Source organism: Panthera pardus, unplaced genomic scaffold, assembly GCF_024362965.1.
Source record: "Panthera pardus isolate Hobbes unplaced genomic scaffold, ASM2436296v1 HiC_scaffold_25, whole genome shotgun sequence".
Classification (NCBI taxonomy): domain Eukaryota; kingdom Metazoa; phylum Chordata; class Mammalia; order Carnivora; family Felidae; genus Panthera; species Panthera pardus.
Window position 1 is genome coordinate 17,977,190 of NW_026526821.1, and position 21,704 is coordinate 17,998,893.

At 40.5% G+C, this 21,704-nt stretch overlaps 1 protein-coding gene across 17 annotated transcripts in view; it reads left to right on the top strand.

Moving 5' to 3' along the window:
• The window catches only part of PTPRT (protein tyrosine phosphatase receptor type T), a 1,067,285-nt gene that overhangs the window by 818,170 nt on the left and 227,411 nt on the right, over nt 1–21,704 (top strand). For all 17 annotated transcript variants that reach the window (XM_019458468.2, XM_019458472.2, XM_053890232.1 and 14 more), the window contains one exon: nt 9,999–10,272. In XM_019458468.2, coding sequence (XP_019314013.2) covers nt 9,999–10,272 — 274 coding nt within the window. The remainder of the gene's footprint in view (nt 1–9,998; nt 10,273–21,704) is intronic.

Genomic DNA, 21,704 nt, shown 5'->3' on the forward strand with positions numbered 1-21,704 from the left:
GGGTTCTCTCAGAAACCGACTCATAGGCCAAGGATTTGGAGGCAAGTGATTTATTGAGGGGATGCTCCCAGTAAAAACTAGTTCAAGAGAAGGGGAAGCTGGAAAGAGAGGGTTAAGAAGCCAAACATGGGTGTGTTCTGTGGGGGGCTCTGGCGAGTGAATTTCACCTTGAATAAGTGCCCCTTGAGGCAAAGGAACAGGATTTTTTCACTACTGTTCAAGACAGTCACTGGAAATGCTAGTCTAAGGCCAAATATAGGTGAAGGTTGGGGAAGAGCAGGACTTAAATTTTCTAGCCCTCTTTACCATGAGAGGAAGTGCCAATAGTTTCAGAACAACTCCGAAGAGGTCCGCAGTGCCCTCATTAGCAACAGAGCACACAGAGGCTGGCTGGTGGACACAGAACCAGAAAGAATGACTAAGAAATGTAATAACTGTTCTCTCTTGTGAGATTAAATTACTTGCCCAAGGTCACACGGATGTGTATTGCACTAGAAACCAGGTTTATAAATGCTAATACTTTAATCAAAGTTATTAGAAATCCACTAAAGGTGTATTACACAGCCCTTGTTTTATTTACTAATGATAAACTTTTTTTGATGACTAAGGGCTTTACTGTCTATATATGAATCAACCCTGATGCCAGTTGCTGCTTTCTGGGACCTTTCCTCATAGTCATTCTGGCCATCAGAAGGCCCTCTGGTAACCTAGGAAAATAGAGAAACTAAGCACCTTCCTTACTTATTTAATGAAATTGCATTAACCTAAGGAAGTACAGAGAATGCATAAGAGAGAACAAAGTTAACCTCAGTGAGGAGTGCATTTACAGTGTTCCTGTAGATTATTGTCAGGGCCATGAACATCCAACACCTACATGTTCCTATAGACCACTCAGTCAAGTGTCCTTTGGAAGAAAAGGTATTAGCAGACCATGTAAGTATTAGTCAGTATGTTTGAGTTAAGACCTTATGCCTTTAACTATTTTCATTGTGCCAATACTAAGAGCTTCTTAGTTGACAAGTTTCCTAAGTCACTAGACCTCCTGGAATAAAGATATTTGCTACTGGGGAGCCTTTTGTATATAATATTAAAACTATGTTTAAAACAATTGAGTTAGCTTTAAGATAAAATTTTTTTAAGAAGTACGTTATTTGGTGGGGTAAATTATAGATGATGGTTCAACTTAGGGTGTGCTAAAAAGCTGTTTAGCCTTATGGATAAGACTAAGGGCTCAGGAGTCAGACTGTCTGCATTCAAATATTAACCTCAGTGTTCAAATAGCAGTGTGGCTTTAAGTTTCTGAGCCTCTCTGTGCTCTATTTCTCTTATTCTGTCACAATAAGGTAATAGTATCTGTCTCTTAAGAGTTATTATGAAGGTCAAATTAAATAATGTGTTGAATGGGCGTAAGCATGATGTCTAGTAGGTAGTAAGTGCTCATTAAACATTTTCTATTGGGTGAGGTAATCATTGCAATGGGAGCTATGATAGAAATATGGACAGAGAGCTATGGGAACAGAGGAAGGAGAAACTAGCTCTGGATTGCAAGAGAGAGAAGTCTCTTCAGAAAGAGTAACATCTGATACAGGTCTAGATTGGATGAAGAATCCTCAAGATGCAGAAAAAGGAAAAAGGCATCTTGGGGAGGTGGAACAGCATCTAGAATAGCATTGAAGCATGTAGTAAGAACTGACATGAACATGCATCTAAAATTCATTTTCTAAATTTTGCCAATTTCGTTTATTTAATAAGTACTTAGTGAACAGCTGTTATGTGTTTAGCAGGATATTAGAAGCTGGGGGTGCAGCAGCAAACCAGGCAATAAGATCTCAGACAACAAACCAGGCAAGAGGTCTCAGACCTCATGAAGTTCATGGACTATTAGGGAGCAGGCAGAATAATCAGACAAGACCTATTTTACTTGTGATGAAACTATAAAAGAAATAAATCAACAGATGTAATAGACAGTGACTCAAAAAAACTGATAATTATGAAGGAATGCTGAGGTGGATTGGAATGACCCAAACTAATGATTTTGTTTTTATGTATTTTTTTATTAAAAAAAATTTTTTTTCAACATGTACTTATTTTTGATAGAGACAGGGCATAAGTGGGGAAGGGGCAGAGAGAGAAGGAGACACAGAAGCAGAAGCAGGCTCCAGGCTCCGAGCTGTCAGCACAGAGCCCTATGCGGGGCTCGAACTCACAGACCGTGAGATCATGACCTGAGCTGAAGTTGGATGCTTAACCAACTGAGCCACTCAGGTGCCCCCAAAGTAATGATTTTAAACAAAGTAAGAATGTTTGAGGGGGATGTCCCTGCTAGGACAAAGGTATAAATATTAGAATCACCTAGGTTTGTGGTTTCATAGTCGCACATTAGGATCATCTGGAGACCCCCTAAAGATTACCCCTAGAGATTCTGATTTGGTTGGTCCAGGGTGGGGCCAAGGAATAGCATTTTTTTAAAAGTCTGCTGGACAATTAAAATGTACAGCCAGAGTTGGGAACCCCTGATCTTCAGCAGCATACTTCTGACTCTGAGATGACTATTATCTGCCCTCACCTGAAAAATCAGTGACAGTCTCAACAAAATATTAGCTGACTGAATTCATTAAAAGGATTATGATTGGTCAAGTAGAATTCATTTCTGGGGTGCAAGGATGGTTCAACGTACACAAATCAATAAATGTGATGCATCCATCACATTAATAGAAGGAATGGGGAAAATCATATGCTTATCTCAGTAGATACAGAAAAAGCATTGGACAAAATGCAGTAACCATTCATGATTTTAAAAAATGTCAGTGAACTGGCTATAGAAGGAACATACCTCAACATAATAATATGACAAGCCCACAGGTAGCATATTCAGTGGTGAAAAATTAAAAGGTTTTCTTCTAAAATCAGGAATAAAACAAAGGTGCCCACTCTCACACCTCCCATTCAACATAGTACTGGAAGTTCTGGGCAGAGCAGTCAGACAATAAAAAGAAATAAAAGGTATCCAAACTGGAAAGGAAGAAGCAAAATTATCTGTTGGCAGAAGACATGATCTCATACATAAGGTGTAATATCGTATGTAATATATGACTGATATAACAATAACTTTATATATATATATTATGCAATATAATAACTTTATAATAAAAGTTAAAGGATAATTTGATAAAGCTACAAAAAACAACATATAAAAATTGTTGCATTTCTGTACACTAACAATTATCTGAGAAATAAAGAATACATCCCCATTTACAATAGTGTCAAAAGAATAAAATACTTAGGAATACATTTAAATAACGAGATGAAAGACCAGTACACTGAAAACTGTAAGGTACTAATGAAAAAAACTGAAGAAGATGCAAATAAATACAAAGATATCCTGTGTTTATGGATCAGAAGAATGAATATTGTTAAAATGTCCATACTACCCAAAGCCATCTAGATTCATTGTAATCCTTACCAAGATTCCAAAGGCATTTTTACAGAAATAGAAAAAAAACAATTCTAAAATTTACATGGAACCACAAAAGGTTTCAAGTAGCCAAAGAAATACTGAAAAAGAAGAACAAAGTTGGAAACATCACACGTCCTGTTTTAAAACTATATTACAAAGTTATAGTAATCAAAACAGTATGGCAGTGATACAAAAACAGACACATTGACCAATGGAACAGAATTGAGAGCTCAGAAATAAGTCCATGCATATATGGATATATATGTATATGCATATATTTCAAACTAATCTTTGACAAGGAAGCCAAGGATACTCAATGGGGAAAAGATCATCTTTTTAATAAATGGTATTGGGAAAACTGACTATTCACATGTAAGTGAGTGAAGCTGGACCCCTGTCTTGCATCACTCACAAAAATTAACTTGAAATGGATTAAAGACTTAATGTAAGACCTGAAACATAAACTCCTACACGAAAATGGGAAAAGTTTCTTGAATTTGGTGTTGGCAGCGATTTAATGGAAATGACATCAAAAACACAAGCAACAAAAGCAAAAATAAACAAGTAGTTCCATCCCAAACTAAAAAGCTTTTCACTGCAAAAGAAGCAATCAACAAAATGAAAAAGCAGACTGCAAAATGGGAAATAACATTTGTAAAACACATACCTGATAAGGGACTAATATTCAAAATACATAGGGAAATCCTACAACTCACCAGCAAAAAAAAAAAAAAAAAAAAAGAGATAATCTAATTAAGAGTGGAAAAAGGACATGGATAGACAGTTTCCCAAAAAAGGTATTCATTTGGCCAACAGGTACATGAAAAGGTATTCAGCATCACTAGTCATCAGGGAAATGCAAATCAAAACCACAATGAGATATCACTTCATACCTATTAAAGCAACTATTATCAGAAACACAAAAGATACTGTGTTGGCAAGGATGTGAATAAACGAGGATTTTGTACACTGTTGGTAGAAATGTAAACTGATGCTGCCATTATGGAAAACAGTATGAAGGTTTCTCAAAAAAAATTTAAAAATACAGCTAACCTATGATCCAGCATTCTCACTTTTGGTTATATATCCAAAGGAAATGAAATAAGTACCTCGAAGAGATACCTACACTACCAACTTCATGTGTTTTTGAAGTCCTGTGGCTTTTTAAGAACTCCACAGTAGGATGGAACTGGAGAGTGTGATGCTAAGTGAAATAAGCCATAGAGAGAAAGACAGATACCATATGTGTTCACTCTTATGTGGATCCTGAGAAACTTAACAGGAACCCATGGGGGAGGGGAAGGGGAAAAAAAAAAAAGAGGTTAGAGTGGGAGAGAACCAAAGCATAAGAGACTCTTAAAAACTGAGAACAAACTGAGGGCTGATGGGGGTGGGAGGGAGGGGAGGGTGGGTAATGGGTATTGAAGAGGGCACCTGTTGGGATGAGCACTGGGTGTTGTATGGAAACCAATTTGACAATAAATTTCATATATTTAAAAAAACGTATTTTAAAACATAAAAAAAAAAAGAACTCCACAGTACACTTGTGAGACACCAAAAGTACAAAAGGCAAATAGTATCTTAATGGTATTCTGAAATATTTTTGATCTTGTAGATCACCTGAATGGCCTCGGGGACACTAAGTGGTTTCTGCTCCCCACACAGGGCCACCACGGCTTTCCCCATAGCATAAGGTTGCCTGCCTTGCTCTGCCCTGCCTAATGGCTTTAAGACTGAATTGTTCGGGAAGGAGCTGGAACAGGGCAGAAGAGAAACCTTGAATTTTACTTTTTAAGTATTGAGGCTGGTTTTGGTTGGTTGATGAGTTAATTCTGAAATGCTTTTGTGTGTATTGTGTGACAGGGTAAACGAGTAAAAAATAGTGATATTAAAAACCAGGGTTTTCACTGTAGGAAACAAATTCACAATGGGGAAGGTGAGGAAGAGTCTTGTGTTAATGGATGTGAATTGGCAGTGTCAGTATGAACTGATCATATAAATTTATGAAGCCTATTTATGGGAGAACATGGGTGTTAAATGTCCCCTTTTCTGATTCTTGGCAGTCTTCACCTGTGAACTACAGCATCCTGTTTGTCTGTCACCTGACTTAAGTATTCTGAATGGGTAATAGCACCTTGCTGGAGATCTCTTCCCCAGATATAAAAAGGGGGCCATAGGATGTGTTAGTGATTGATGGATGGCTCTGATAGGCCCTTGGTCCTTCATAGAGGAGCATGAGTTATCACCCAGACTGTCAACTCAGGAATCAGAGGGGCCATGAGGCCCCGATGGCAGGGTCCTCCTCTAATACCTGCAGAGGAATTCCCGCACCTCTTACTCTTCAAGGTTTCTGAAGCACCTGTCCTCTATGCGCTGAGGTCTTGGGACCTCAAATGTCCATCTTCTCACTGGAAGAAATAGAGGGGATGTCACAGGATGGGGAAATGTGGGGGTAAATGCTGTATGTGGTGAGGTGAGCATCTTGTTATTCTTCTCTAATACTATCAGGATTTTTCTACTAAAAAAAAATCCTTTCTGTTCACAAATGCTCCGGAATATGTTTCAATCACTTCTTTTGCACTAGAGATATGACTTTGGAGGAGTTCTTCTCATTTAGGTATGATTTTATCATTACCAACAAGCCATAAAGAGCTTAGATAAATATGTTCCTAAGAGAAGGACAATGAGAATGAAGTTATCCCAAGAAACAAAAAGAAACTGTCTTGTCCCCCCACCCCACCCCTGCTTCCTAAAGTGTGCGTATCAGGGAAAGGACACTTACACAGCTTACACGTGCCATTCTCCTCCTTAATCAGAGTCCCCTGATCTTTAAGAGGGGCTGGGTCCACTGGAAAAAAGATTTATACTACCAAATGGTTTATGGCTTCCTGGCCATGGTTGCACATTTGCCTCTGAATGGAGAAGCTGCAGGCACAGTAGGCCTGAGGGTGTTGCTGGTTGCATTCAAGCACATTAATCCCAATTGTATGCGAACTGTATGTTGACAACTCGGTTTAACCACCACCACCCCGCCCTTCCCCAGATATCCTTTGCCAGGCTTTATGATTTCAGAAGAAGCCGATAGAGCTAAGGAGTTCAGTCTGCCAAGTAAAAACTACTCCGAAGGTCCTTTGTCACATGTTGTTGGCTTATGGAAAAAGAAGGGAGATGGAGAAAGAAAAGGATACTGAACTGTGAATGAAAGTCTAGCTTTTTGCTTTTGCCACAGTTTGACACAGGGCACTCAGCCTGTCAGCCTCAGTGTCTTCACCTGTAATCTGGTTGCTGAGTTTGGTTGAATTGACAAGTGAGTCCTCAGTAGTGAGATTGATGGCGGGATCCTGGGCTGGCCCCTGGAGACATGTATTGCCTCCCTCTGTAGCCTTTGGCAGCATTCACGCGTCAGAGCCCAGTGAAGACCCACTGCTTAGCTGTCCACGACCACAGAGTCTCATGCCAGTCATGTGCAGTACTCAGGCCAGCCTGGCGGCTCTGCGTGATCCATCCCATCATAGTAGGGCCAAGGACAACAGAAAGCGAGTCCGGGAATGGGATCCGGCCCCAATGAAGTTCCAAGGCTTTGGATTCTCAATTTAGAGTGAGAGGGTAACAAAAGGACTCAGGGGTGGCACAAGAGTTTTCAACTTAGAAACAAGGACAGAGGTCTTCTCATGTGGACAGGATTAACCCAAGAATAGTAAGGGATAGATTGGACATCAGAGGAAAGCAGGGACTCACAGGTCTTTGCAAACCCCATTCCTAGAGGTGGGGCCTGTTAGTGCCTCCCAACCCAGTCAGGAGGGCATGCAGGCTGGATAGGCTGAGTGCCTCCAAGCCCAGTTCAGTCTTTTAGATCCTACTGCAATTCTCCACACATGGACCCAAGAGACTGTTGCTCCTTCACTCTTCATTGCCTTTTGCCCTTTTCCTCATAGATTAGAGTTGCATGAGTCAGACCCGCAACAAGCAGTCCTGAGCACTCTAGCAAGATTCAGAGTTTTACTTGAGACTGCTGTTATATGTAAAGCAATGGAGGTCCTGAAAACTGTTATAGACACCACTCCTCTAGGTTTGGGTCTTGGGTCTTGGTGATGTCTTTCAGAGACTGTTTTGAGCTTAGCTGTCTTGATAAACATAGTGGTTATACTGTTGAGAAGGACCCCAGAGTTGAGGAGGGAATGTGCCCTGAAGTCATGATTTAATTTAGGCATTTATTGGCTTCAATTTTTTTTAATACATACTTTTAGTGTTATTTATTTATTTATTTATTTTGAGAAAGGGGAGCACAAGCAAGAGAGGGTCAGAGAGAGAAGGAGACAGAGAATCCCAAGCAGGCTCTGCACTGTCAGTGCAGATGTGGGGCTCGAACTCACAAACTGAGAGATCATGACCTGAGCCGAAATCAAGATTCGGAGGCTTAACTGACTGAGCCACCCAGGCACCCCAGACTTCAGTTTTATGAACACATATAGATGTCACACACACATATACTTTGGGATGTTAGACACACTCACATGTCATACACATTTAGGTGTCCACACACATTCATCTGAATGTCACACTCATTCAAAGAGTATATGTGTTCGCTCGGTTTTTAGACACCCAGGTCCTACAGATGCTCATTTGGATATTTTTCACACTCAGGTGTAGTCTGCCCTCCCAGAGAAGTGGCCGTATCCACTCACATGACACTCACCTGCACTCTGGGCTGCTGAGTTCTCATCCAGTTGTGCCCATCAGAGAGTACACATGCTCACTGAGCTATTGCTCTCCTCCACTCAAGGTATCACTGTCTTCCAAGTGTGGCAAACATTCACATGGTGTATTTTTTTTCCATCTGCATTGTTGACGATCCTCATGCTCAAGGAGATTCAGGGGAAGCCCTGCCATATTGTATCATGTTTCCTTGGGTTAGTCCCTCTATACCCTTTTATTTTAGTGAAATAGTCCTCTGCCTCTGTCTTTGTCCAAGTTATGTTTCTTAACCAAGTGTATTTAGATGGACGGCTTGATTGAAGGATTGGTAGCGCTCACCATGCTCCATTTTCATAAACCATGTGCTATCTCACTATTCCATCTTTAGAAGATTGGTTTGGGTGACTGCTGAAGTCACCTTTAATTCACAAAAATTTCCTGGGGGCACTCTTTGGGCAATTGATCTTTTGTCTTAGGTCATGAGTCCAGAGAGCTCTGCAAAAAAGATCTTCTAAAAGAAAAGTATTTACAGAGAGATACGAACTGTGGACATTCAAAGAGATAATAAAATGCCATCCAGATCCACCAACGTTTAGGATAACTTTTATAAAAGGAGCCTACATATTTGGCCTATAGCTGGTGTTCAATAAAGGCTCAGTCATCTCTCTTCACAGACTGGTACCTTCTTACTTCCTTCCAAGTTGAAGGGAATGGTACACAATCACTAGACAGGAGCTCAGAGTATTCACTGTTTATTTTGATTAGGGATTCTGTATCCAGTCATATTTAGTTTCATGCCTACTTTCAATTTTAACTCAATTTAATTTGGTTTACTTGAACAAGCATTCAGTGATGACTTTAGGGGTATCAGGTAACCTAGTGGGCAATGTGAGGTTGGGGTAAATGATGCAGAAATAACTAAGCCACAACTCCCACTGTCTAAAAAGGTAACAGTCTAACCAGAGAAACAGTCCTGTGCTCATATTCTTACAATCCCAAGAAGATATCCATTAGTGAGTTGTAGGGGAACTAAGGTGGGGGGAAACTCATTCAGAGTGGGAGGGTCTAGACAGGCTTCATTGAGGAGATGAAAGATAGACTCAGCCTTTAGGGAAAGGCTTCCCCAGAGAGAAGTGGATAGAAGACATTGCATGTGTAGGAAGCATGAACTGATGGAGTGAAATCCCAAGGATGTTTGTCTGGATCCACTGGAATGAGGGGTCCAAACTAAGAGTTTCTGAAAGACAGACTGGAAGCCAGGCACAAGTGTCCCCAGTGCCAGGATGAGGAGTTTAGATTATATCATTAGGATAACAGCTTATGAAAGAGTTTGAAGAGAGACCATGTTTATATGTTTAGGAAGATCAATGAGTTGACTAGTTTATCAGGTAAGTTAGAGGTAAAGAGACCAGTTGAATCCGGGAAGAGGTAGGGAAGTGCCCAACCTAAGCATTATCAATGAAGGAAGAAAAAGAGGTGGGGCAGATGCAGATTGCTGATGTCAACTGGGCTTTTTGTTTATAGGGGCTGAGTGAGATCTAAGGAGGTAGGAATTGAAAATGAGCCCCAGACTCAATATCTGGTCACTTGATGGCCAATGCTACCCTTCACTAAGGAAAGAAAGGTAGAAGGAGGAAGAGGCAGGTTTGTAGGGGTTGGGACCAAGTTACATTTTGGATATATCCAGTGTGAGCTGGCCTTGGGACATCTAAATGGAGATCTATTTCTACACAGCAGTGGGTTTATAATTCTAAAACTCAGGAGGGAGGTTCAGTTTTAGACAGAAATGGTAATAACAAGTGCATCCCTCCAGATCATTGCTCATCTGCTTCTCTTTCCTGTTCAGTGTTTATCAGCTGGTTGTCAAGGAGGAGCGACTTCAAAAATCACGGAGGGCAGCTGATATCATTGAGTGCTTTTCGGTGCCTGTGAGCTATAGGAATGCCTCCAGCCTTGATTCTCTACACTACTTTGCTGCTGAATTGAAGCCTGCCAACCTGCCTGTCACCCAGCCATTTACAGTGGGTGACAACAAGACATACAATGGATACTGGAACCCTCCTCTTTCCCCTCTGAAAAGCTACAGCATCTATTTCCAGGCACTCAGCAAAGCCAATGGAGTAAGTATGGCCCCATGAAGGCCATTTCTTGCCTTGATTGTATTTTCCTATTCTCAAATGAGAAGTAGCATGGCTTTAGAGCAGAGGTTGCCAAACTAAGGCCTGTGGACCAAATCCAGCCCCATGACTGATACACACACACACACACACACACACACACACACACACGCACACTTTTTTTTAAGTACAGCAGTGCCTTTCATTTACTTGGTCTAAGGCTGCTTTTGATGCTACACCAATACAGTTGAGTAGTTTAGACAGAGACTTTATGCCACATAAAGCCTAAAATATTTACTATATGACCCTTTACAGAAAAAATTTGCAAAGCTCAATATTAAAAGATAAAAAAGTTCTTTCAAATCACCTTTGGGAACATTGCATGCCCATCTAATGATTAATTTCCTCATCCATAAAATACCTATCTGTTATTTATGAATGCATTAAGCATGTTGTAGTTAATCAGTGAATACTAACTCTTTTATTATTAGCAATAGAAAATTTTCACATTAGAAAATATTCTCTTCTCCCAAAGACAAGGGAAACTTTTTTAGTGTCAGATATTTCTTTGGTCAAGATGGGATACCAGTCATAACATCACAAAATCACGGGGCTGAAAAGGATGGGAAAGGTCACCAAATATCTACCTCTCTCCCCCTACACATAAAACAATCAACATTGCAACATCACAGTTAACTGGTATTAGTGCTTATTCTTGAATATCTCTAATGACCAAGAACTCACTTCTTTATGTGGTAATTTTACCGATCTTTGGGGTGTCGGTGGCTCCAAGAAAGCCTTCTATTGTACTGCCTGAAATATGTTTATTTTTTTCATGTTTTTAATGTTTTTATTTATTTTTGAGACAGAGCATGAGTGGGGGAGGGGCAGGGAGAGAGGGAGACAGAATCTGAAGCAGGCTCCAGGCTCTGAGCTGTCAGCACAGAGCCCAACACGGGGCTTGAACTCACAGACTGTGAGATCATGACATGAGCTGAAGTCGGACGCTTAACCAACTGAGCCACCTAGGTGCCCCAAAATACGTTTCTTATTATAGGTTCTACCCAATGCTCTTGGTCCATACCCTTAGGTCCCAAGAGAACCAATGCAATCACCTTCTTAGGTGGTATTCTTTCAGTTACATCAGATCTTTCCTACCATCCACTTCCCCTCTGTTCAGATACACCCAGGTGGTCTTATTTTCTGCAAACTAAATATCTTTAGTTCCTCTTATGACACAAGTATTTCCCATTTTGCTTTTGTGGATATATCTCAGGTTGCCATATTTCACTCAACAAATATACAACAAATACTGACATAAGCTAAGCCCTATAGTTCATATTAAGATTACATAGTATGTGCAACCCTCCCCTCCCCTGCAAGACCTTTTCTTAACATAAGGGAGTCTGGTGTGTGCCATGTTCCATGGTATATCTGGAGAAGTGAGAAACTCACTGGAGGAAGGAAAGCTGAAACAAAAGCAAGATTTGGTGAAGTGTGTGCTGAATAGCCTCTGTAGGCTCTGGTGGCCGAGATAGAGAGTTTAGTCTGTCAGTGGCAGTCATTACCTTATGAGAAACCTGGATTGAGGAACTAATTAACATTTTAAATGTCCACATACCCATTTAAATTCCACACTGGTATTTCAGTTCTGCATTTATTACTTGCCCAAGCAACATTCCTCAGAGTCTAAAACTACAAAGAGAAGCTGCCAGACTGCCTTCCATCTGTCCATCTGGTATTTCCTCTGCATGAAGCACTCTGACGTATTGAGGAAGAAGACATAAAGATGGGCAGAAAGCATCTGGGGGCCCATCTTGTCTCTTTTTCTCTGCATCCCAGACTGGCCAGTTTGTTGGTCGAGCGCAATTCTGAGAAGGTGTGGCTTTCTCTGCTCTTGGCGACATGTCAAGAGGTGCTGTTTGGGTTTCCATGCTGTGAAGAAGAGTAGCAGCTGTACTCAGTTCACTCTATATCACATTCCTACCATGACTCTAATAGAAACCCAGCTGGGGACCAAGTCTATAGAGACAAATGGACCCCAGGAGGAATTCCCCAACCCAAGTGTGGTTGGCCTTGAGTGGAACAAGCAGGTGAGGCAAGAGAACCGTGGGAGGTTTGGCTTTACAAACTTCACACAGTAGGTTACTTCCTCAAGGAAGGAGGCTTGCCATTGGGAAAGAAGTCACCCCACTCTGAAGCTACCTCATCCAGGAAGTAGTTTCTACTACTGCTTCCGGATGAACAAGGCCATTTAATTACTTATGCCTTCCATCCCACACCATGTGTGCTCCCGTTTTGGAACTAAGATTTGCAGGAAAGGAATTGGATGGGTGCTTATGCCAGGTGTCTTGAGGGAAACATAGAGGGACAGAGGAACAGGAGGAAACAGAAAAAGGAGCAGAGGAAGAGCTGTGGGAGCTGGATGCTCAGCATGTTGTATTTTTCTGACAAGGAAAAAACTACACACTATTTCAAATTACTGTATTTAGTATTAAGTTATACTGAAAAGAGTTAAGTTAAAGAGTCATAGGAGCAGAAAAGCCATTCTCAGTCTAACAAATCTCTGCCGGCCCCTCTCAGATTTCTCCATCTCATAAAGGGCAGCAGACAATGCAGTTAAGCCTGGAGGATTTTTGAGGAGAAAATGTTATAACCCACAAATTCTTTATCAGCCCAGTTGTTGTTCTTGTGTAAATACATCAGAAAGACATTCTCAGTATCCAGGGGCTCCCGCATGCTCTGCCTCTAATAAATCATTCAAAGAGCAATTGACCAAGCAATGAATCAAAATAAAGAAATCAAGAACAGAGAAATGTAGAATGAAAAGACCAACACTGAACTTGGAAATTAACTAAACATAGTGTTAATGCTAAATAATTGCTATAAATATGTTACAAAAGAGAAGGTTAATATAAAAAAGTAATTAAAGAGAAGATGTAAGGAATTAACAATTCTAATCAAGGTCTGTAATCTGCTGTTATGTCAACACAAACTGAGAAAGAGTTGGAGGATTGATGAGTGTAAATAAAAATCTGCCAATTTCCCCAATTTAGACAGGATGGAACAAATAGCAACTACTTTATTTTTGATACTGAGAATTTTTGAAAAGTAAATTTTTTTAAACATAAAGGCAGATTTCCAATCTAACCTTTAAAAAAACAGGAAACAACAATCTACAAAGAAAATGGGGAGAAGCAAAGGAAACTGTAAGTGATGAAACTGTAAGTGATGAAAATCAGCAACTATAAAGCAAGCCAGAAGACAAAAGTACCAGGTTTGATTCTTTTAAGTGGTTCTTTGTTCCCCTCTTTAAAGAGGAAAAAATATCTTGGATCAAGCTATTTCCATATTACTAGAAGATTAAAACCAAACAAAGGATGAGGCCAAGTCACATTAAATTAAAACAAATTAAAGGAAAGCAAAAAATGGCCATTTGTTGCAGGATAGTCGTTGGCCAGATTGAATAACTCACTGTCAATCAGTTTTATTTCTCCCAACTCTACCTGCAAGTTTCATCAGAATGGGGTAAGAAAATTTTAGGGTCCAGGTATATTTATTCTATGGATATTAAATAGAGTTTTTTTTTTTCAGTTCATCAGACTGGATAAATATCCAGCCTGTGCAATCAGACTACCTACACACAAAACCCTAATAACTCTGATTTTAAGTAAGCTATTAAAAATAGTTACATATGATTGATCAATTAATTAAGTAAACCTCTAGCAAGTGCATACCAAACGTCAAAAAAAGGCATTTCTTCACTCATTAAATGTTGACATAAGATCTGTGTTGAATATTAATGGGATGAGGATAAGGATATTCTGTAAATTCTACAGTAATCTACATAAATGTGGAAGTATTTTAATCCATCTCTGTAAACACAATGGAGAGCCCAAGTATGATGTACATCATGAGGCATGGTGCTCAGAGACCTTGCAGGTATTTTCCTGAAGTGTGGATTGTTGACAGGCACTTTTACTGGGAATTTTGATCAGATTAGTAATATCACATTTAGCCATTGATGCTTTCTTATGGAGAACAAGGGCAGTGTTGGCTGTTAGAGCACTGTCCTTGGTTCTGACTCCTCAGTGCCAGTCTTTCTTGTGAATCAAGCCATATTGTAACCATTTATTTTGGATATGGCTATATCATAGATCTATTATATCATTTTAGAACTGGGCAATTTTGCAGTGTCATCTAATGCAGACCAGCAGCCTACAAAGAAATCTCCAATAAGGTGTGCTTGGCAGGGCATTATAGAACCTCAGCTTGATCACTGCAATTCTCTGGAGGGAAAGAGTTGATTCCTTTGTGGAGCAGGTAAAATTATTAGAACTTTCTTCCTTCTATAAAGCCAAATTTGGTCTTCTTAACTCTGTACTCTTGGGCACTTGTATTTGTTTGAACAAATCAAATCTTTCTTCCCATGTCAGCCTCTTGGAGAAAATAAGACAGTACCAATTACCATCTTTGTTTGGTCACCCAGGCTATATCTTATTGATGTCTAACATGCAGTTACTTCTGTTTCTCACTTGGAATGATTTTCTCTATCTTCTTAATCCTATTTGTTCTGTACTTTCATAGACATACTCCTTTTTTCCAATGCCCTCCTTCAAAACGATACCTAGAACCTAGAATTGTACTTCAGAGATAGTTAGACCATGCCTGCTACATGTTCACGACCCCTCCTCTCCTTACCATTTTCTAAAACATTATTTCCCTAACATTCCAAGATATTTTTCTCACTTTGGAGCCCTTATGCAAGGTGTAATTCTACCTGTCTCTTCTCTTCATTCTTTGCAGAACTAGTACCTTCTCATTTTTCAGGCCTCCTTTTCGATGTCCCATCCTCTGAGAACTTTGCATTTATATTTTCTAAGAGCTGTCCATGCCAGTACTCACTCACATGTTAACCTGTTCTTTTTTTTTTTTTTTATAACACTGAGCACACTTTTAATTGCACTTATTTTTGTGTAGTGCATGCCTTCATCCTTAAACTGAGAGCTACCGGAGGTAGCAGCTCTGTTTTGTTTGCCTCTGTATTCTCCATACTAAATACAATATTTAACACATAGTAGATACTTGATGATTGTTGCATGAGTAGATGAATGAGAGTATGAACTGTTTCGAACTGTTTCTTGTTTGTGAGTCTGTTTTCTTGCTTATGAAATCGAAATGGTAATATAAAACTCACACAGTCATTTTGAAGATTAAATGAGAAAAGATCTTGAATTCTGAAAGATACCAAGTAAGTGTCAGTGCAGTCTGAATTTCCAGTCTGTGAGGCATGAGAGATGTGGTTCTGAGCTATTTTCACCATAGACAGATGAGCCCCTGGAGGACCTTCCTTCCATCATAGCAGTAAGACTTTTCCCCAGCTGTCTCATTTCCCAAGCTCCAGGCTCCTGGGCAGCCTTGATTTCCTCCACATCTTCCAAATGGTACCCAGAGTAACTGTCTCAGTTGTAAACAGCAGGTGGGTGCAGTTTTGCATTGTTTTCTCCCCCACTCCTCCCAGAATGAGGTCTGCTGAATCTACTGTTCTCTGCATCCCCACCACCATTAGCCATAATTGTGAAGTTGAAAGGACCATAATTAACGGTTGGATGCAAAACAAGTGTGGCAAATTCATGCAAATATCCACCAGAAGCCACCTTTTCTTGGGCAGGGTTGTTGTGCATGTTATATTTATGCAGAGAGAAAACTCTTTCCTTGCCATATCTTTTTCATCATGTAGGAGCACATTTAACCTGGATGATGCCTCTGCCAAATGGTGATCTAAATAAGAGAATTGGGAAGTACAGGGTGATTGTTCTCATTCTCTCGCTTTCTCTTCCAGCTCCTGAACTCAATTGCCTCTTGAGAGCAGTTGGAAGCCAGATGCTATTTTGAAGGGGTCCTCATGTTTGCAGTGTAATCACATTATAATAGTGAGGATTATCTAGGTAGAGTGTGGTTATGGAGAGTTCTGCGTCTCTGAATGTACTGGAAGGAGCTATATTTAGTTGTGTCCAAAAACTGTTAAAAGAATGTTTGTACGTGGATTGGTTTTCTGAGGCATGGTGGGGTGGAAAGAATTGAGAGGTAGTCATCAGACAGACTTGGCTTTGAATTTGGGCTATTTCCAATGATGTGAACTTGTGCTGCTGCTTAACATCTCAAGATGAATGACCTACCTCCCCCCCCCCCCCCCCCCCCCCCCCCGCCCAAGTTCTTTTCCTTTTTGCTGCTTTCCTGAAGCTCCTCTCCTGAGGCAGGGGAAGGTTGGAGCATCCTTATCTAACCTCAGGAACTATGTCTATTTGGCAGCTGTTGACTGTCTTGACTCACCCATCACTTAATTGCTTCATAACCTCACTTCAGGCTTTATTTTTATTAGTTTAATGTTTCACACATGGTCCAAGTCTGACCTCTGTTCTTGTTGAATCTTGTGACATAATCGATTTTGCCTTTGGGGAGTGATCTTGCCCCTCCCAACCCCGTTTCCTGATTCTATTTCTCCTTTAGTGACTTCTCACTTGTCTCCTTTAGTGACTTCTCATTTGTCACGTGAGGAAAGCTCAGGTGGACCATGGAATGAGAAGATAGGGGAGGCCCAAGCTCAGATGGGTTAGGGTTAAGATCATACAGGGGTATGTCATGACTTGGGTTTTAGATATTCCAATCAGGGAATTTATAAGAAAACCCCTGTATTGGTTAGGACAAACTAATTTATGCTATAGTAGCAAACAACCATGAAATATCCATGTATTATCAGAAAAAGAAATATTGTTCATTCCTTCTGCATGTCCAGAATGGGTCGGCAGAAGGACTCTGTTCATCATAGTCACTCAGGGGGCTGAAGCTAAGGGAAAGTCCATTTTGACATATGCTTACACAATCACCAAGGCAGAGGAAGAGAAATGTGGCAAAAGGGCACTCATTCTAAAAAATTTCCACACAAAATGATACCCAGCACTTGGACATTTCATTGGCCAGGGCTATTTATGCGGCCATGCTTAACTTCAAAAACAATGAGGCAGCTGATTCCAGCCAAGTGCCAAGAATGTGAACTTAAGGTATTTGAGAACATCCTTAATGACCACCACACTTCCTTATTATTGCCCATAATGAAACTTTTCCATAAAATTCCCATGATACACTCAATCTTGAAGCACCTGTCCATTTCCTATTACAGATCCTGAGAACTTTCTATTATTGTGCTCCTACTGCATCCCAGACACTAAGAAGGTGCTATCACCTGTGCTACTTCCCAATTGGTCTCACAAAGCGACTCCATTTAAATCAGTGAATGAATAGACTGCCAGGAGCATCCAACAATCTCATAGAATCTCAGTTACTTCATACTGAAGAAGGGATTTTAGTAACAGCTTTCTCATTTTCTCTCCATCGATACATGGTAAAGAAATGTCTAATACTCCCTGTTGACACTGTTCCACTTTGAAAGGCAGTGGTTCTTCCAAGTCTACCATGAAGTATGGTTGAGAGGCCTCAGAAAACTTTAGATCTCTCCCACCCATCAATTGCTGCCAAAGTATCAGAAAACTGTGAACCGAAGACCTCCACGTATTATTTTACTGACTTGTTACCATAGTCCTACGTTAGGAACTTGTCTCTGGATTGTATCAGCTCTGCCGCAGCTGAGTGAAAGTAGAGAGGGAGACTGAAATGGACATTTGGAAGCCAGGGTTATCACCAAAACCTTTCTATAACCACTTTGGAAAACTTAGGCCTGGTCAGTGCCCCTCCAAGTCCTGCTTTGTCACCAGAGCCTGCTTTGCCTGCCGCATCAACCTGCCCAGTCCTCCTTCCCAATCCTCAGATCCTGGGGATCACCCAGCCTCCTGAGCATACCTACCTCTAAGCTCCTTTCTACTATGTGAGCCTTAGCACCTGCTCTTAAAAGTTCTGAACTTCTATTGAAGCCCTGTTGGGGCTCAAACTTCTCTTACTAAGTGAGAGAGAAATTCCCTGAGTGTCACCTTGTACAAATACCAAAATGAGCTCTCCCAGGTTGCTAATTTATTTTTTCACTCACTCCTAGTTCCTACAGATTTTATTATCATGGTATGAGACCTGAGGGACCAAGAACATTTTCCTTTCAACACAAAGATACTTTAGACTCATTTGGAAAAGGAAATGGAGGTTACCCAAATGTTGATAGCTGATAATCTTGTCAGTCCGGGTCTTGAGGCTCCAGCCCCCAGCCCTCAAAAGGCTCATGGAAATAGCAACCTAAGTTTCCACATAGCAGGGCTTTCTGCTTCCATCAGGCCCCTTGCAAACCAAGGGTCCTTATGAAGTTTGGCCCAATTGGCCTCCAAATGGTGAAAAAGTTGGGATACCACTGAATTTGGAAACTGGATCTATGACTTTAAAAACTGGCTCTGCTATTTTTCAGCTTCATGAAATGAATACCTGCCTACTAAACTTCAGTTTCCCCATCTGTCAAGTAGGGACAAGATATGCCCTCCCAAGCTCCCCGGAGTCTTTGTAAGGAATAAATAATAGATCGTGATAACTTTATTCATATTCCTAAGCACCTTTTGAATGAAGATATCACATATACGTGTATGTGTTTGTGCATGCACACATGTGCAAATTCAGCATATGTGTATGTATGCATAATACACATATTTTAGCATGTGTATATAATTATGTGTGTATATATGTGAATACGTATGCATACTGACTTAATATAAATTTAAAATTAGCTCAAGAATCTTAGCAGAAGAAACGTTGTCATTACACTAGAGGCCTAACATAGGTGGTTAGTGAAATAGAACATTAGCTGTACCTCCTGAGCTTCCTGGAAGCAAAGGCAAAAAGGAATGTATGGCAGATTTGCAAAGTTTGTCTTCATGAAAAGAAGCATACATACTTTCCATGGGAGACTCTAGAAGGGAGATTTATCATGTATATTCTTACATAAGGGGCCCTGAGGAGATACTGGCCAATATCATACTATCTCTACTCCAACATTCAACACTGTCTCTACTCCAATACCATACTGTCTCTGCTTCCCAATCAACATTGTGATACAATATTAAATTGAACTTTAATGGAGTCATTTACACTCAGTGGTTTTGTTTCTTGTGCTGTATAATAGCATTAATGCCATCAATTAATTCCATTAAATAAATTAATGGATCTCAAAGTTTTTTTTCCCTAGGCATTATTGATGAACATACCTGGTACAGAGTCTGTTGCATAGGTTGGCACTGACCATCCATGTGACCTTAGGAAAGTGATTTAGACTCTATGAATCAAGTTCTCATTCGGAAAATTTTTATGCCCATAGTATCAACTTTATCAAAATGTAAATATTAAATAAGAAGATGCATTAAAAATGCTTATCATGGTGCTTGGCTTACAATAAACACTGAGTTAGTGTCAGCTATCATTACTAGAATGTCACAGGTGATATATATGAGGCAGAGTATAGAGGTGTACTAAGGAAAGGACACGAAAAATCAGAGGGTGCACAGGCTTTTGAAATCCATCAATCAAATTTGAATAGATGGGGAATAGGGTTCAGGAGGAGGTAATTAAGGGAGGAGAAACAAAATCAGTGAAGTCCAAAGTGTGCAAAGACACCAGTTGGCACACTGGATACATCGAGGAGACAGGAAGAGTGAGATTTCAAAGGGAGGTTAGAAATGTACTTACAGAGAAACAAGTGGGCAGTTCTGCAAGCCCTTCCTGGAAACTGAATGTTGGTCATGTTCCAACCTTTACATCATGTCCCCCAGATTTGCCCATTAACTCAATTTATTGGGCTGCAGAGTTGATGAGAGTCACATAAACCAAACCTACATGAGACTGGTGGAGATAGTCAGCAATGACTTCTTAAAAACTGAATTGTTCATTCCTCCCCTCCAAAAAGATCCCTGGGTCTTTCCTATCTTAGAAGTCTGGGTTGCCCAAGACATCTCACTTGCTGTATCCAGTTGCTCACCAAATGCTAATGGTTCGACACTCAAGTTTTCTTCAATCCACATATTCTTCTCATTTCCAGTGTCACCATCCTCATCCTAAATATCATCATCTTGTGCCTGGGAAACCTCAACAGCCTCCCAACTGGTCTTCCCACATCCGCTCTTCCTTGCCTCAAGCAAGTGTAAATTGCACAATTACACAGCAAGTGTAAATTCATACTGGATGTATCTTCATTTAACAGAGGAGCAAGCCAAGACTGAGGATGTGCCGAAGCACATTCCAGGAGCAAGAGACCGAGCTGGGTTTGAACATGAACATGTAAACATGCCATTAGGCAGCCTTATACATTTAGTGCCTTGATGCTGATTCATTACCCCACAAAGTGGAATCTGACTAGACTGAAATCAGCAGGGTCTCTAAAAGACCTCAGATCCCCCACACATCACATTTATCTCTTTCTCTGCCCAGATATGGCCAGCCTCAATCCCCTGCTTAATCTTGAAACACCTGCTGGCCCTGCCGTTAACATCAACAAATAATGAGGAGCTGTACTAATAACAATTATCATAATAAATTGGCCCTTGATTACATCTGTCACCTGAGAATTTCAAAGACTTTACAAACATCAATTAGTAATTACAGCTCAAAGGATCTCTCACAGAGAGCCGTGATCATTAAGGTCAGATAAGAGCTGTGCAGGGAGGCATGAAGGACGGCTCTAGCTTCTGTTGGTTTAGACCTGGGAGTTCCCAGTCCCTTGTGGAAGGTCTAACGCTCTCTCCATGAGGCCCAAGAACCACACTTTGGACATCCCAATTAGAGTATAATTCTGGTGTTGAGGAATGGGAAGCATGAAATGTAGTTTTAAAAGGGAGTGTATAGATTATACGGTGCCTTTCTTACAACAGAAAAAGAAACTGTTGTCCAGAGTGGGGAAGTGATTTGCCCAAGGTCAGAGCCATGACTTGAACCCGGTCTCCCCCATTTATCTGCATTTGTTTATTCTGCAAAACTGTGTCATCATTGGCCATTCTCTCCTCTGTAAGGAGATGCTGCTGCTGATGGTGGTGGTGGTGGCAGCAAAAATCCAACAGCCATTTATTAAGGGCTTGCTCTGATCTGGTGGGGAGATACACAGGTAAACAGGTAAATAAGGTACAGTTCCTGCCCTGGAGAACGCACAGTACAGTGGGAAAGACAGTCATGCAAACAAATGTGTACAATAGGTTTATGTGTACAATAAACCATATCAGGGGTCTCATTGGTGAAGTACCCACTGTACCCCTGGAAGCCTGGAGATGGAGGGGATGAGAAGGTACTTAGGAAAAGTTTCATAGAAAAAAAAATGACAATTTATTTGAATTTTGAAGGTAAGTGGGTATTTCTCATGCAGACAATAGGTCAGAGGACTGAGCGTGTCCTATAGAGGAAGCATCTGAGCAGAGGCCCAAATTGTATCATTCCATGATTTGGGAAGATTTGATAGGATTGAT